Source organism: Hemitrygon akajei, chromosome 25 (genome assembly GCF_048418815.1).
Source record: "Hemitrygon akajei chromosome 25, sHemAka1.3, whole genome shotgun sequence".
Lineage (NCBI taxonomy): Eukaryota > Metazoa > Chordata > Chondrichthyes > Myliobatiformes > Dasyatidae > Hemitrygon > Hemitrygon akajei.
The window spans coordinates 23,581,926-23,598,545 of NC_133148.1; the positions used below are offsets into that span (position 1 = coordinate 23,581,926).

A 16,620-nucleotide genomic window follows, 5' to 3' on the forward strand; every position below is an offset into this window, starting at 1 on the left:
CAGAATTTTCAGTCTGGAGGAATCGCAGGCTCAGTCTGAACAGATATGAGACAGCTCATTGATTCAGCTCAATGTCACGAATGGATCTACAGACTCGCATGTGCACTGAGATAAGAAGATTTCAGGAAATGTTGTCTTTGATGAGAAACTGCATCTCTTAATGCAATTCTTAGTTCCAATAGCACATGTTATTGGCATTCCAGCAGCTAACTGTCACGTAGCTGGGTAACTGTCCTGCAGTCCCTGTTGTGACATGACTGGGTCCTGAGGAAATCAGCTCCTTGATGTTTGATTTTGTTTTCTCAGTCAAAGGTTGTAAGCAGAGATGAGCAACCCACTCTGCAAACAAACCTGATTTCATTCCAATGTACAATTCTGTACAATTGAGCTTCAGGATAAGTCTGAGCTGAAGTTGTCAAGCCAGCTGACAGCAGATATTGTCCAGTTTGTAAATTTTCTATTTCTCATCTGCAGAGTTGTCTGTCTTTATCCAAAATCCCTCCATTGAAGAGATGTGGATCAACCAGACCACTACTCTGGTGTGTATGATTGTGGGTGCTGATCTGAGCCAGGTCCAAATCCACTGGCAGGTGAACGAGAGGGAGAAAATCAAAGCAAACGTGACCAAAAAACAGAGAGGAAGGAACCCGAGACAGTGATCAGCGAACTCCAGACCAGTGTGGAGGAGTGGGCCAGTGGGGTGGAGTACACTTGCTCTGCCCAACAACCTTCTTCAACCTCACCAGTATCAGCACGGACAAAAAGTACCAAAGGTGGGCAAGAGGTCAGGGATTAAACTGGACAACATTGGTTACGTCAGTAAAAATGTTTGACATTTCCATTGTTTGCCCATCAGTTCCAGTGGAGACAAAAGCTCCCAAAATCAGACTGCTGCCACCGCCAGAGGGAGAGACCAAGAGTGGGAACACGGTCACTCTCGAGTGTGTTGCCTCTGGATTCTACCCGAACCAAATAACCATCACCTGGGAGAAAGGGGACTCTCTGATCTCTTCCAACATCAGTGTGAGACCAACTGCTCTGGAACAGGAGGGGACTTTCATTGCCAGCTACGTCCTGACCGTGAGCACAGAGGATTGGCAGGAAGGCTCAGTTTTCAGATGCACAGTGTCTCATCCCCCCTCCAACACCAGCATCAGGCAGGATGTGGAAAACATTCAAGGTATGATTCTGAGATTCACTCCACTGTTGACATCCTCTGCCACAGCCACAACTCAGGGCCAAGCAAGGTCAATAGGTAACGGCAAGTGTGGCATTGTTGTCGTTGTGTGAGTGGATTAATAATGTAGAGGCAGAGAGTGGGAAAGAATCAGAGTTCATCCGATGCTTTCAAAACTTGACTCTCTTCCAAACTACCAACACAAGGTCTATCTGTCCATCAGTAAGTGCCCATCTGGGCCCCTCTGTCACATCTCAGACAGATGTGTGAGAGTGCAGTACTCCCTCAGTACTAGTACCAGGATCACTGACCTACAGTCTGTTCCCAAGCCTCAGGACAATGGCGTGAACACACAACCAGAGGTGACTGTGCCAGATTCTAGTTGGAGAGTACAAACTGTTTCACTGATGTTCTTTGGTGAAGGACACTGGCCTTCCTACCATCTTGGACAATGACTCCCATCCACTCCATAATGTACTGGTTAGGCACAGGAGTACATTCACCCAGAGACTCATTCCACCGAGATGTAACACTGAGCATCATAGGAAGTCATTCCTGCCTGTGGCCATCAAATTTTACAACTCCTCCGTCGGAATGTCAGACACCCTGAGCCAATAGGCTGGTCCTGATCTTATTTCCACTTGGCATAATTAACATTATTATTTAATTATTTATGGTTTTATATTGCTATATTTCTACACTATTCTTGGTTGGCGCGGCTGTAATGAAACCCAATTTCCCTTGGGATCAATAAAGTATGTCTGTCTGTCTGTCTGTTTACCTGTATCCATCAGTCCCAGACCAAACTCTTCACTGCTCTGTGATCGGCCGGCTGGAGCAGAGCAAGGAATGCCGGCCTTGTCAGTGAGGGAATGATGAAATAATGACTGCAGGATCAATGTTTGCACACCAACGTCTCAGAGACATGAAGCAAGTCTATCTGTCAGCACAACTGGAGGAACTGAGTTCCACTGGAGCAGGCATTGTGGAATGTAACTGGACACCAGACAGTTGTTGAGTTCCAGTAAACCAGAGAGATGCACAGTACTCAGCCAGGAACAGAACTAGTGCTGAAGCAATGATACAGAGTACACTTGTGATGCTATTGCAATGTTATCCCTTTCTCTGTCCATAAATGTTCTCTAATCTGCTGAATACTTTCCACAATTTTTCTTTCATTTCCAAAAGTAAAAAGCCTTTACATTTCAGATGTGGAGAGATCACTAGTGGTGTTAAATTTGGCCTGGATGGTGTAAGAGCAGAATATTCCAGGACAACATCATATGAATAAAATCTCTATTCTCAATTGGTACCCTCTAAAGTTTCCCTTCCCCACCAGATAAGGTGGAAAGTGTTGGGTCACTGGGTTCTCTGCAGCAAAGATTCCCATGGTCAGAGTGGACAACAACTCCAATTGTCAACCTTCAATTGATGGTTGATCCTACAACAGTGTGAATTACCTCACTATGACATTATCCTCAAACAATCAAGATTAAATTGTTTCATGATCAAATATATATCAAAATAAATTACCATCATTTCTGAGATCCTGCAGTTCTTGTTAAAACTTCCTTGTGTCAGGCCTGATCCAGTTGGAAACCTGGGTAGACTAATTGAGAGGTTAAATGTCAGCCTGTGTTTATGTAATCAAAGTTCAATAAAGAAGGTATGGAAAGCAGGCGGCTGCCAGTGTTCAATGTTGGTACGTTTTGGGATACAAGTGTGTGACTTAAACATGAGTGGTAGCAAGTGTTCCCTAGTTGGTTAGTTCTGTCCTTCATTGTATAGACAGACAGACATTCAAGCAGATATAGGTATATGTGTATTATAGTTTTCACTGTGAAAATGATAAGATTGGTCCATGATTTCAAATATACAAGTTTAATTGACAGGGCAAGGTACTTTATCAACTTTGTGAAGACATTTGGTGAACTCATTCAGAAAGTGGAGAGTTACAGAAAGAAGGGACAATATGTAGCCAGTGATGCCCTGGGACCTGCAGCAATGTGTTGAGTGCTGACATTATTCACTAGATTTATTCATGGTTTAGATATCGGGCAGAAGCACACATCACCAACATTGCCACTCACTCAAGGTGTCAGCAGTCTGGAAGGCTTTAACTACAGAGAAAATAATTGATTAAATGAATAGGCAAGAGCCAACTGAAGGTCTTTGGACTACATCCAAGAAAGGACACACTGTTACAAGTTGCAATGATATTATATGAGAGTAGCATCGGTAATGAAGAACACTAACAGAAGCTTTGGTCAACATTTTCAGAGGAGTGAACATAGTCGATGAGGCAAAATCAATTCATTTAGTTCTCTGCAGGGGCTCCCAAGTTACAAATGACATGCTGCAAGGAAACATGACTCAATTCATCAATTTAAGTGGAGTTTATTGTCATGGCACAAGTACTTTGAGGTGCAGGTAAAATCAGAAACTGGCTTGCAATATCATAGACATGTAGCTTCAGACAACACTCTAAATCCTACTTGTACATAAATCATGTAAGACAATGAAGAGAGAAAAAAGACATTGCAAAACAAGACATTAGTGCAAAGAAAAACAGACATTCAACTTGAGGAGGTCCATGGAAGTTTGGAACAGACTTCCACAATGTCAGGTCTGCAGGTCATTTTAAACATGAGAGTGAATGGTTTGGATAATCCCAGGAAATATTAGATCTGGGGAAAATTCAGGTCAATGCAATTGGTCAACTACAATATCCTTGAATGGTGGAACTGACTCAGGCCTTCTGTGTTCCTGTCTTCCTGTTGTCTTCTACATGATTGGGATGTTGTTGATCTTCAGGAACCATCAACAAGAAAGAAACGTCTCACTTTCTCAATTTTTTCAGTAATTTGCTCAGACTTGACAGGAGAGGAGGGGAAGGAAGAACAGGGACACGTGGATGGAGATGACAATGTGCTTCCAGTTGCTGCCTTTGCCTTTCTGTTCATCATCAGTTTCCTCTACAGCACCTTCATCACTGTTATTAAGGTAACCAAGTCAGTAACAGAGACATCCCATGAAACCGAAACTTCCACCTTCCTCATCTCACCACATGAATTCTCTGACACTGCAATCCCAACTAGCATGGTCAGCAGACAATGCAGTCTGAGGCCCTTCACATCTCCTGGGACTTTACACCTTTCCTCTTTACTACTAGCCTCTGGGCCTTGATAAGCAGAAGATGGCAGAATGTGAGAGGGTTTGGGGCAACAATTGTGAAATTAAACAAAGAAATCAAACAAGAGTTGTATTGAAAGAACAATAGGGTAAGGGTCAGAAGATGATGATTTGGCAGATAAATGCGTAGCTGAGGAACTAGTGCAGAGGACAGGGGTTCGGATTTTGGGGTCATTGGGACCTCTTCTGGGGAAGTTATGACATGAACAAAAGGGATGAGTTATACCTGAATCCAAGGAGAATGAATATCTAGGCAGACAGGCTTACTAGAGCTTCTCAGAAGGTTTAGAACTAATTTGGTGGGGGATGGGGAATAGAATGATAAGGCTGAGGATTGAGTCATTGGTTTACAAACAGGGGAAGTGTGTAGTGAGGCTGCTAGCAAGCAGAGTCTGAAGATAAAGCAAAATTGCAGTCAACGGGATGAGTTGTAATGCCTAACGGGGACAAAATTAAAAAGGATGATGAATACAGGACAGAATGTGTTATATCTGAATGCACGCAGTAAATGGAATAAGCTAGATGAACTTCTAGCACAACTACAGATTGTATGATATTGCGGGCATCACTGAATTGTGGTTGAAAGAAGATTATAGCTGGGAGCTCAATGTGATGTCCAGGGATACATATTGTATTGAAAAGACAGGCAGGTAGGCAGAGGGCATTGTGAGGCTCTGTTGGTAAAAAAGTTAAATCAAATCTTTAGAAAGATGTGACATAAGATTGGAAGGTGTAGAATTGTTGTGGGTAGAGCTGAGAAACTGCAAGGGCAAAAGACCTTGATGGGAGTTATATACAGACCCTCGAACAGCAGTAAAGATGTGGTCTTCAAATTATGACAGATAGAAAATGCATGTCAAAAGTGGAATGTTAAGATAATCATTGGGAATTTTAATGTGTGGGTAGATTGGGATGGGTTGCAGATGGACTGGAGGGGATCCAATATCCTGGCTGCGAGGTTTGCTGATGTTACTTGGGAGAGTTTACAGGTCAGTAGGGGATGGATCTGACCAGATGTTAGATATAAGGGACGGTATTGAAAAGCAAAATTGAACTAACAGGTATGATGAGTCGGACAGGTTGAAGTGGATATGGAGGATATGGAGGACCAGGAGATCAGTGCTGAGTGTGTAAATACATTAGGGCATTTAGTGGTCAAGGAGTAATAGCGTTGGATCGCCTAATGACTATTAAGGTGGCTAAGTCCCCAGGGCCTGATGGGATTTACCCCTGGTTATTGAAGGAGGCAAGAGGCGAGATTGCTGGGCCCTTAACCAGTATCTGTGTACTCTCTCACCACGGGGGGGGGGGGGGGGTCCCACAGGACTGGCGGGTGGCTCATGATGTACCTCTACTTAAGAAGAGAACAACGGAATATTATAGAAACTATAGACCAGTGAGTCTCACGTCAGTTGAACAGAAATTGCTGAAGAAAAATCTTAGGGAAAGAGTACCTGTGCATTTGGAAATCCATGGCCTAATTAGGGAGAGCCAGCATTGCTTTGTGCGTGGCAGGTCATGCCTTACCAACTTGATGCATTTTTTGACAAGGTGACAAGACAGACTGATGAGGAGAGGGCAGTGGATGTTTTCCACATGGATTTTAGGAAGGCATTTGACAAATTCCCTCATTGGAGGCTAATCCAGAAGAATAAGATACATGGGATCCATGGCAAATTAGCTGTTTGGATTCAGAACTGGCTTGCACATAGAAGACAGAGGGTAGTTGTTGAAGGGGCTTATTCAAGCTGGAGGTCTGTGATTAGTGAGGTTCCGCATGGGATCTGTGCTGGGACTTCTGCTGTATGTAACGTATATCAATGATCTGGATGAAAATGCACATGGGTGGGTTTGTAAATTTGAAGATAATTCCAAGGTTAGTGGAGATATGGCTCGTGCAGAAAACTGGCAAATAGTACAGCATGATATAGATCAGTTGCTGATATGGGCTATGAAATGGCAAGTGGAGTTTAACCCAAATAAATGAAGTGATACTGGGAAAAGGCAGGTGATCGGGGCTCAGAGGGAAATGGATCAGTCATGATGAAATGCTGGATCAGACTCGATGGGCCAAATGGCCCAATTCTGCGCCTATATCTTATCTTCTGATCTTACTCAGGAACTTCAACATTAGCCTAACAATAGATCATCCTAAAGGTTTGAACTGGTATTCATATTCTTGTTTTGGGGTGATTTCAGAGAATGCTGACAGATCCTCTTCATGGGGTTCTGTCTCCCTGAATGAGGACAGACCGTCTGTTATTTCGTTCACCTGTCCTCACAGGTTAAGCTCTGTGCTGCACCTTGTCACACACAATATCATACTCTCCTGTCTATATTTCAGGTTCAGCAGTGACCAGCAGATACGCGCCCCACATTCAGACAAGAGATCCCCGTGTGGCTGTGATGTTTGCAAATGGAGTCTCCATCTCACTCACTCGGCAATCCGAGGCTACCGCACTGCAACTGCTCATTTCAGAATATAAACCTCTAGATGCACCGGGGATGCCAGATGGGAAATGGGGGCACAGAGCCAGTTAGGTGGGCGGAGGGACAGCAGTGGATGATACATTGGGAAAGTGGCAGGATATGTGACACTGGAGGGGGTATACAGGAGGGGAGAGGAAGGCAGGGTTAAGGCTTAGGAATGGGGAGCAGGAGATGGGGTTATGGTCAGTGAAGGAGAAGAGGGAAGTGAGGAGGGGGAATTATTGTTACGGAGCAAAAAGGTTTCATGCGGCAGGGGAGGGTGGTGGAGAGTGGGTTTGGGATCTTGCTCTGTAATATTTTGTAAATCAGATGTTGTGGAAATCATTGCCTGAAGCTTTCCTTTTAATTTTCTGCTGGCATGTATGTTATAATTTGAAATCATATTAATTAAAAAAAGGAGAAAATAAAGTGACTGGAGTTGATAAAACTGAGGGAAGTTATTCAGCCCATCTTAGTTCCCTCATCAGTGCAGTGACTTCACCTGCCTCCAAGTACAAGAAATGGGTAATGCATCCCGGGACAAAAATAGGAGAGATTTCCAGCCTGTAATATATGAGTGTAGCCCCACACATGCTGCTCATGTTCATAAGGGATTTCCCACAGTGGGAGCACTGGGGTTGCTGCACCCCGAGAAAGATATTCAGGAAAACACAGAGGCTCATTGGAAGAGATTCTCAGAACCCTGTTACACATCCCAGAGCCAGATATTGATGGAATGTTTCATAATGAGTGGCTCGATTCCATATTTCAACACATTATCCTAAATCTCTACACTCCACGTCCCATCAAGCTGTGGGGACAGGAGCTTCTCCATTGCACACACAATCTCCCTTCAATGTCTCAGCTGAAAGGCAGCACCTCTGTCCCTCTGTACTGCAGTGAACAGCCAAGTCAGCCTGAACTTTTGTTCTCAAGTCATTGAAAAAGTGGCTTAACAGCATTAGTGCCATGAAACATAACTCACTGTGGGGAAGAAAGCTTTTGGTCTTCCCAGTGTCTAGCTGAAGGAAACTTTGTACATCCTGCAGCATCTCCCATCAGAGAGTGTGGAGGTGTTGGTACAAGTACAGATGACACAGAACTGGAGATCGGCCATGTACATGTTTTAATGTGATGTCAGCAAGACAGAACATTTTGAGAAAACATGCCAATGCAGGAAAGCACACCAGGAGTAGAAAGTAGACAGGTAACAGATTAATGCAAACCAAGAACAGAATAGAATTGCTATTTGGGTAATGGACACCAGCACCTGATTTGAGCAGAGTAAGGCCAAGGGACAGACATTGGAGGAAGGCACACGGGACCAGATATTGAAGGAATATACTCCAGGAATAGACAATGGGGAAAACTAGGAAGGATCAGACAATTGGAAAGAAAACCCTTCACTGGACCAGAAATTGTGGTTAATTCTCAACGTCGTTTAAGAGGGAATACGACAGAGCTTGGGAATACACGATTGATCTTAGGGAAGGTTGTGATTCCCATGTGTAGGAAACAATTTAAAATCAGCTATTTGGAGGAATCCAAGAATCAGATTCCAACCCAACCCAACATCTCAGGGAATGCCCCACGTTCAGTCATATGGGAAAATATATACGGAGTAGATTTTAGAGTCTGCGCCCAAAATTACAGATTGTAGTAGATTCCCTGTGCCCGTAACCAGCAGTGCAGAGCAGGTCATGAGGGGCTTGGCTCTGAATCAGATACTGACCAAATTATCACAGGAACAGGTGATAACATGCAACCAGTTCCTGTGGAGACTCCCCATGCCCATAACCTGGACTGCATGTGTCAGCAGGACTGCTCAATACAATTATTGACAGAGTCATTCCCAATGCCATATCTGAGGGAATTCTATCACATGCAATTTTATACAAACAGAAACAACTTATCAGTGGAACTTTCATGGAAAGAATTCAATACAATATGGTGATGTAACTACATAAAATATGAAACGGTAAAACAATCTTGATATATTATTAACACTGAAATAATTTCATTGCAATTTAATTAAAAATCAATCCCAATCCCGTGGGATCGATCTAAAAACAATACAATGATCGATCCGTCATGATACAACATAACTGTGGATGATTTTTAGTTATTCATTCACAGGATGTGAGTAGAACAACATTTCTTTCCCATCCCAACTGCTCTTGAACTGGGTGGATTACTGAGCCATTTCACAGTGCAGTTAAAGGTTACATTACTGTGGGCCTAGGGTCATATACAGGTCAGACCAGGTAAAGTCAGCAGATTCCCTTCCGTGAAGCAAGTCATTCATGCGCTCAGGCACCAACACATTTTTCAAAGCCACAGGTACATATTCAATAAATTCCTTAAACATCCCAGCTGCCATGATGTGATCTGAACTTACGTTATCATCGCCACGAACCCAGCCTCTCAATTAAATTCTCAGTATCTTAAACTTTGCGTCAGCGTGTGTCTGAACTGATTCATATTACCCAGATCAACAACTACAATCCAGTGTTGCTTCATAGCCACAATACCAGTCTCACTCACACTCTCTGCCATTCTCCGACATATTCACTCAATCTACCTCCTCGTGAAACCTCTTTCCGCAGCTCGTACACACAGCTTCCATCTGATTCCACTGTCTTCGGCATCATTTCGGCACTGTCTTCTCCCTTCTGTCGTTTTATTCCTTCTTTCCAGTTTGACCATACTCCCCCGCGCGCGATACCATGGCAACTTCCTTTGCGCATTTCACAGCAGCGTGGCGACAGCAGCCAATAAACAATATCCGTTGCTCAGCAACCAGACTCCCTCTCACATTTCAGCCATCTGCAAATCCAGGCAACAACTGAGGACCCTACCTTGCCATTGGCATCTGCTCCCCTCTGGGAATGTCGGCTCCCGACCCTGACCTGCCCTCACCTTCTTTCCCGCCATGAGAACGTGCTGCTTGTCCTCCAGTATATTTTACACTCTTCACTGCTCACAGCAACTGTTTTACCTTCTGTTTCCTGTTTGTTTCTCTGCTTCTCTCTCTCTCTCTCAGTGTCTGAGCTAATGGTTTCAACCGTCTATTTGTACAAAATACAGGCAGCTTGTCAGAGCGAGCTTCTGAACCCATGTACTTAGGGATGAGAAATGGGTCAGGAAATTCGAAGTAATGAAATTTAACCGGGGGGTGGGAGGGAGGGAGGGAGAGGGAGAGAGAGAAAGAAAGGCCAGGGTACTGGACTAATATTCAAATCCAGGCTATGTTCTTCACTCCCTGCTCTGCAATCTGTGGGCACTGGAAATCTCCCCCACAATGTCCGTGTGTGGATCTCCAAAATCTGATCCAAGTCAGCTGGTGTGGTATACTGCGTCCGGTGCTCCCGGTGTGGCCTTTTATATATTGGTGAGAGCCGACACAGACTGGGAGACCGTTTCGCTGAACACCTGTGCTCAGTCCGCCAGAGAAAGCAGGATCTCCCAGTGGCCACACATTTTAATTCCACGTCCCATTCCCATTCTGATCTGTCTATCCATGGCCTCCTCTACTGTCCAGATGAAGCCACACTCAGGTTGGAGGAACAACACCTTATATACTGGCTGGGTAGCCTCTGACCTGATGGCATTAACATTGACTTCTCTAACATCCGTTAATGCCCTCCTCCCCTTCTTACCCCATCTCTGATATATTTAGTTCTTTTTTTTCTCTCTCTCTCTCTGCCCATCACTCTGCCTGCTCTCCATCTCCCTCTGGTGCTCCCTTCCCCCTTTCTTTCTCCCTAGGCCTCCCATCCCATGATCCTTTCCCTTCTCCAGCTCTGTATCCCTTTTGCCAATCACCTTTCCGGCTCTCAGATTCACCCCACCCCCTCTGGTCTTCTCCTATCATTTCGCATTTCCCCCTCCCCCTCCTACTTTCAAATCTCTTACTATCTTTCCTTTCAGTTAGTCCTGACGAAGGGTCTCGGCCCGAAACGTCGACAATGCCTCTCCCTATAGATGCTGCCTGGCCTGCTGTGTTCCACCAGCATTTTGTGTGTGTTGCTTGAATTTCCAGCATCTGCAGATTTCCTAGTGTCAATGTTTCTTTGTTTGCAAATGTTCTCTAACCTGCTGAACACTTTCCACAATTTCTCTTTCAGTTCCAAAAGTAAAACGCCTTGACATTTTAGATGCAGAGAGATCACTAGTGGTGTAAACATTGGCCTGGATGGTAAAGAGCAGAGTATTCCAGGAAAACATCATTAAAAAAGTCCATTCCAAATAGGAACCTTCTAAAATTACTCTTCCCCACCAGATGAGATGGAGAGAAGTTGGGTCACTGGCTTCTCTGCAGCAGAGATTCCCATGGACAGAGTGGCCAACAACTCCAATTGTCAACCTTCAGTTGATGGTTGATCCTACAACAGTGTGCTTTACTTCACTATGACATCATCGTCACTGAACAATCAAGATTAAATCGTTTCTCATCAGCTCCGAATGAAAATATATATTTCATGATCAAATTTATATCAAAATAAATTACCAACATTTCTGAGATCCTGCATTTCTTTTTAAAACTTCCTTGTGTTAGATTTGATCCTGTTGGAAACTTGTGTAGACTACTTGAGAGGTTAAATGTCAGCATGTGTTTGTGTAATCAAAGTTCAATAAAGAAGGTATGGAAAGCATCCGGCTGCCAGTGTTCAATGCCAGTATACTTTGGGATGCAAAACATGAGGGGTAGGAAGTGTTGCCTGGTTGGTTAGTTCTGTCCTTCATTGTACAGACAGACAGACATTCAAGTAAATATAGGTAGACGTGTGTTATAGTTTTCACTGTGCAAGTGATAGAACATTCCCGATTGGTCCACAGTTTCAAATATACAAAGTTAATTGACAGGGAAAGGTACTTTATCAACTTTGTGAAGGCATTTGGTGAACTCATTCAGAAAGTGGAGAGTCACAGAAAGAAGGGACAATATGTAGCCAGTGATTCCCTGGGACCTGCAGCAATGTGTTGAGTGCTGACACTATTCACTAGATTTATTCATGGTTTAGATATTGCGCAGAAACACACATCACCAATATTGCCACTCACACACGGCTGGCAGCAGACTGGAAGTATTTAACTATAGAGATAATAATAGATTGAATGAATTGGCAAGAACCAACTCAAAGTCTTTGGACCACATCCAAGAAAGGACACACTGTCTTTGAATTGAATTGAATTGAATGATCTTTATTGTCATTATACATAGGTACAATGAAACTCTGTTTGGCTTCCTCTCAGGCAATCAAACAAAGTGGTAGATAAAAACAAGACAGTAATAGAAAAACAGTATTAAATAGATATGTAGCATAAAATCATAAAATAAAATAAGTTGCAGCAGCACCAGAATGTCACAGTAATGCACAAAATGCCATTTTGTGCAAGTATTGGATTCCTTGTGTGTGCTCACAGTTTCAGTCATTGTTCTGTGGGAGTGGTGTGATGGAGGCCACAGCTCTGGGGTAGAAGCTGTTCCTCACTCTATTTGCTCTGGCTTTTAGTGTCCTGAACCTTTTGCTGGACAGAAGCGGGTCAAACAGGGAGTGGCTGGGGTGTGTGGTGTCTCTGGTTATGCTGATTGCTTTCCTGCTGAGTCTGCTGGAATCTCCTGGGAGCTCCATCCTGACAATTCACTGGGCCGCCTTCACCACACGATGCAGGTCTTGTCGCTCAGCGGCGTGTGGCTGTGCAGCTAGCATACCACACTGTGGCGCTGTTGGTCAGGATGGTTTCAATTGTGCTTCTGTAGAAGTTAAGCAACAGCTTTTGTGGGAGTTTGGCCTGTTTCAGCTTTCTGAGGAAGAAGAGTCTTTGTTGTGCCTTTTTTACAAGCATCGAGGTATTGGTGGTCCATGTCAGCTGCTTTGACAACATAAATCCAAGGAACTTCAGATGTTCCACACTTTCCACTACCTCTCCATGTATATGGAGGGGGCTGTGTACTCTGTCCTTTGATCTCCTGAAGTCAATGATCATCTCTTTTGTTTTAGAAGTGTTAAGGACCAGGTCGTTGTCCTTACACCACTCCGTCAGATGATCTACCTCAAGCCTGTAGGCTTTTTCATCCTCGTCCGAGATCCGGCCAACCACTGTGGTATCGTCCGTAAATTTAATTATGGAGTTGGAGGTGTAGATGGAGGTGCAGTCATGTGTGAAGAGTGTGTAGAGCATAGGGCTCAGCACACAGCCCTGCGGAGTGCCTGTTTTTAAGATGGGGGTGGTGGAGGTGTGCTTACCAACTCTGACTTGCTGTGGTCGGTCTGTGAGAAAGTCCATGACCCATGAGCACAGGGAGCAACCAAGGCCAAAAGTGTTCAGTTTGCTGACCAGTTTATGGGGGATGACTGTGTTAAATGCAGAACTAAAGTCCACAAATAATATCTTCACAAAAGTGTTTGGTTCCTCTAAGTGAGTCAGAGCAATATGGAGGGCTGTTGTGATTGCATTCTCTGTGGAGCGGTTTGCCCGGTAGGCAAACTGGTGTTTGTCCAGATCAGGTGGGATTGTAGCCTTAATGTGTGAGAGCACAAGTCTCTCAAAGCACTTCATGGCTATGGATGTCAGCGCTACAGGGCGATAGTCATTCAGGCACTTCACAGCTGATTTTTTGGGCACTGGGATGATGGTGGAGGTTTTAAGGCACGTTGGAACGGCAGCTTGTTGCAGTGAGAGGTTAACTATACTTGTAAACACCTCAGCAAGCTGGTTGGCACATGCTTTCAGTACCCAGCCGGGCACTCCGTCTGAGCCAGCTGCCTTACTCGCACTCACTTTCCTCAAGGTGGATCTCACCTGATGTTGCTTAAGGACCAGTGTGGACTCATCGTCAGTTGGGTTGATGAGTGGAGCAGCCTCCTCCCTCTGAGTATTAAAGTGGGCAAAGAACTGGTTTAGGACATCAGGCAGTGTGGGTCATCATCTGGCTGCAGATTATTGGTTGTGTTGTCTGTCAGCGCCTTGATGCCTTTCCACATACTGTGGGGGTTGTTGTTGTCAAACAGATTTTCAATGCGCAATTTGTATTTGTGCTTTGCATCCCTAATGCCCCTGCGGAGATTCTCCCGTGCTTCACCGTAGGCTTGTTTGTCTCCTGACCTGAAGGCTGCATCGCGCTCCCTGAGGAGGGCCCTCACATTACTGTTGATCCGTGGCTTTTGATTGGGAAACACCTTAAGTGTCTTTTGTGTTATTACATTTTCTGTGCAAAGCTTAATATATCCTAGGACTGAACCAGCATATTCCTCTAGGTCTGCTCCCTTTGAAAACAAGCCCCAATCTGTGTTGTCAAAACAGTCCTGTAGCATTGAGGTGGGTTCCTCAGACCATACATGTACTGTCTTGATAGTTGGTTTTACTCTGAAGATCTGTGGTCTGTAAGCTGGGGTCAGTGCGAGGGAGATGGTCTGATTGTCCTAAATGTGCAGATGGGGTCGCTTTGAATACTCCTGGAATATTTGTATAGACTTGGTCTAGTATGTTATTTTCTTGTGTCGGGAAATTCACATTTTTGTACAATTTGGGCATGACCAGTTTGAGATCTATGTGATTGAAGTCCCCTGCTACAAATGCTAACTTAGCTTTAGCTTGCGGGGGAATGTATACAGCCACAATTATTATCGTCGTGAATTCCCTCGGGAGAAAGAACGGTCTACACCTTACTATGAGGAGCTGCAAGTCCGTGCGGCAGTGTTTATCCACAATGTTCACGGCTGTGCACTAGTTATTGTTTACATATGACACACAGTCCTCCTCTGCTGCTCTTCCCGGAATCCTTCGTGTGGTCGGCCCTGTAAACAGAGCAGCTGGCCAACTCAATAACAGCGTCAGGTACGTTTGGGTTCAGCCAGGACTGCTGAACATACATGCACTCCCCAGTGCAAATTACAATTTGCGATGATGTTAAATGAGAGTGTAGCATCTGTAATGTAGATCGCTGTGAAGATCTGGTCAACATTTACAGCGGTGTGAACATAGTTGATTCAGAGAAACTAATTCATTTAGTTCTGTCCCGGGGCTCCCAAGTTACAAATGACATGCTGTGAGGAAACATGACTTAAGTCTTGAGGTGCAGGTAAAATCAGAAACTTGCTTGTAGCATCACAGGCATGTAGCTTCAGACAACACGCTAAATCCTAATTTTACATAAATCATGCAAGACAATGAAGAGGGAAAAAAGACATTGCAAAACAAGACATTAATGTAATGAAAAACAGACATTCAACTTGAGGAGGTCCATGGAAGTTTAAAACAGTCTTCCACAGTGTCAGGTCTAAAGGTCATTTTAAACATGAGAGTGAATGGTTTGGATATTCCCAGGGATAATGGATCTGGGCAAAAGTCAGGTCATTGAATGGTGGATCTGCCTCAGGCCTCCTCTGTTTCTGTCTTCCTTTTGTCTTCACATGATTGGGATGCTGTTGAACTTCAGGAAACATCAACAAGAAACTAACTGTCTCACTTACTCAATTGTTTCGGAAACCTGCACAGACTTAACAGGAGAGGAGGGGAAGGAAGAACAGGGACACGTGGATGGAGATGACAATGTGCTTACAGTTGCTGCCTTTGCCATTCTGTTCATCATCAGTTTCCTCTACAGCACATTCGTCACCGTTGTCAAGGTAACTAATTGACTAACGGAGGCATCCCATGAAACCCAAACTTTCGCCTTCCTTATCTCACCACATTGCATTCTCTGACACTGCAACCCCAACGACAGCACAATCAACAGACAATGCAGTCTGAGGCCTTTCACAACCGCTCGGACTTTACACCTTTCCTCTTTACTCCGAGCCTCTGGGCCTTGATAAGCAGAAGGTGGCAGATTCAGAATGGGTATTTGGGACAATAATCATGAACTTAACCAAGAAAATCAAGCAACACTTGATTTGAGAGAACAATAGGGTAAGGGTCAGAAGAAAATGATTTGGCAGATGAATGTGTGGCTGAGGAACTGATGCAGGGGACAGGGTTTACATTTCTGGATCAATGGGATCTCTTCTGGGGAAGTTAAGACCTGTACAAAAGGGATGGGTTACACCTGAATCCAAGGAGGCAAGTATCTTTGCAGAAAGGTTTGCGGGAGCTGCTCAAGGGTTTGAACTCATTTGGTGGGGTGGGGGGGGCATGGGAAATGGAGTGACAGGTCTGAAGATCGAGTTGTTGGTTTACAGGAGGCAGTGTGTAGTGAGACAACTAGCAAGCAGAGGCTGATGATAGGACAACATTGCAGACAGTGGTATGATTTGAAATGTAAAAGAAAAAATCAAAAAAAGAGTGAATATAGGACTGAAGGTGTTGTATTTGAATGCACGCCATATACACAATAAGCTAGATGAACTTGAAGCACAGCTATAGATTGGCATGTATGACATTGTGGGCACTGCTGAATCATGCTTGAAAAAGAATTATAGCCTGGAAGCTTAACATCCAAGTGTGAACATTGTATTGAAAGGACAGGCAAATAGGCAGAGGGTGTGGTGTGGTTGTTTTGATAAAACTTAAATCAAGTCATTAGAAAGATGTGACATAGGATCGGAAGGTGTAGAATCTTTGTGGGTAGGAACTGCAAGGGGACAAGACCCTAATGGAAGTTATAAACTGACCTCTAATTGGGAGCAAAATGCAGACTACAAATTACAATGGGAGATAAAAAATGCATGCCAAAAGTGCAATATGAAGATAGTGATCGGGAATTTAAATATGCAGGTAGATTGGGACGGGTGGCACCCGAACTAGGAGAACCAATATCTTGGCTGCAAGGTTTGCTG

General features: G+C 44.2%; 1 protein-coding gene across 1 annotated transcript in view; it reads left to right on the top strand.

The window, feature by feature from the left end:
* LOC140716255 (uncharacterized) overlaps positions 1-16,620 on the top strand; it is a 100,156-nt gene that overhangs the window by 33,846 nt on the left and 49,690 nt on the right. The window contains exon 4 of the mRNA XM_073028864.1: positions 857-1,180. Coding sequence (XP_072884965.1) covers positions 857-1,180 — 324 coding nt within the window. The remainder of the gene's footprint in view (positions 1-856; positions 1,181-16,620) is intronic.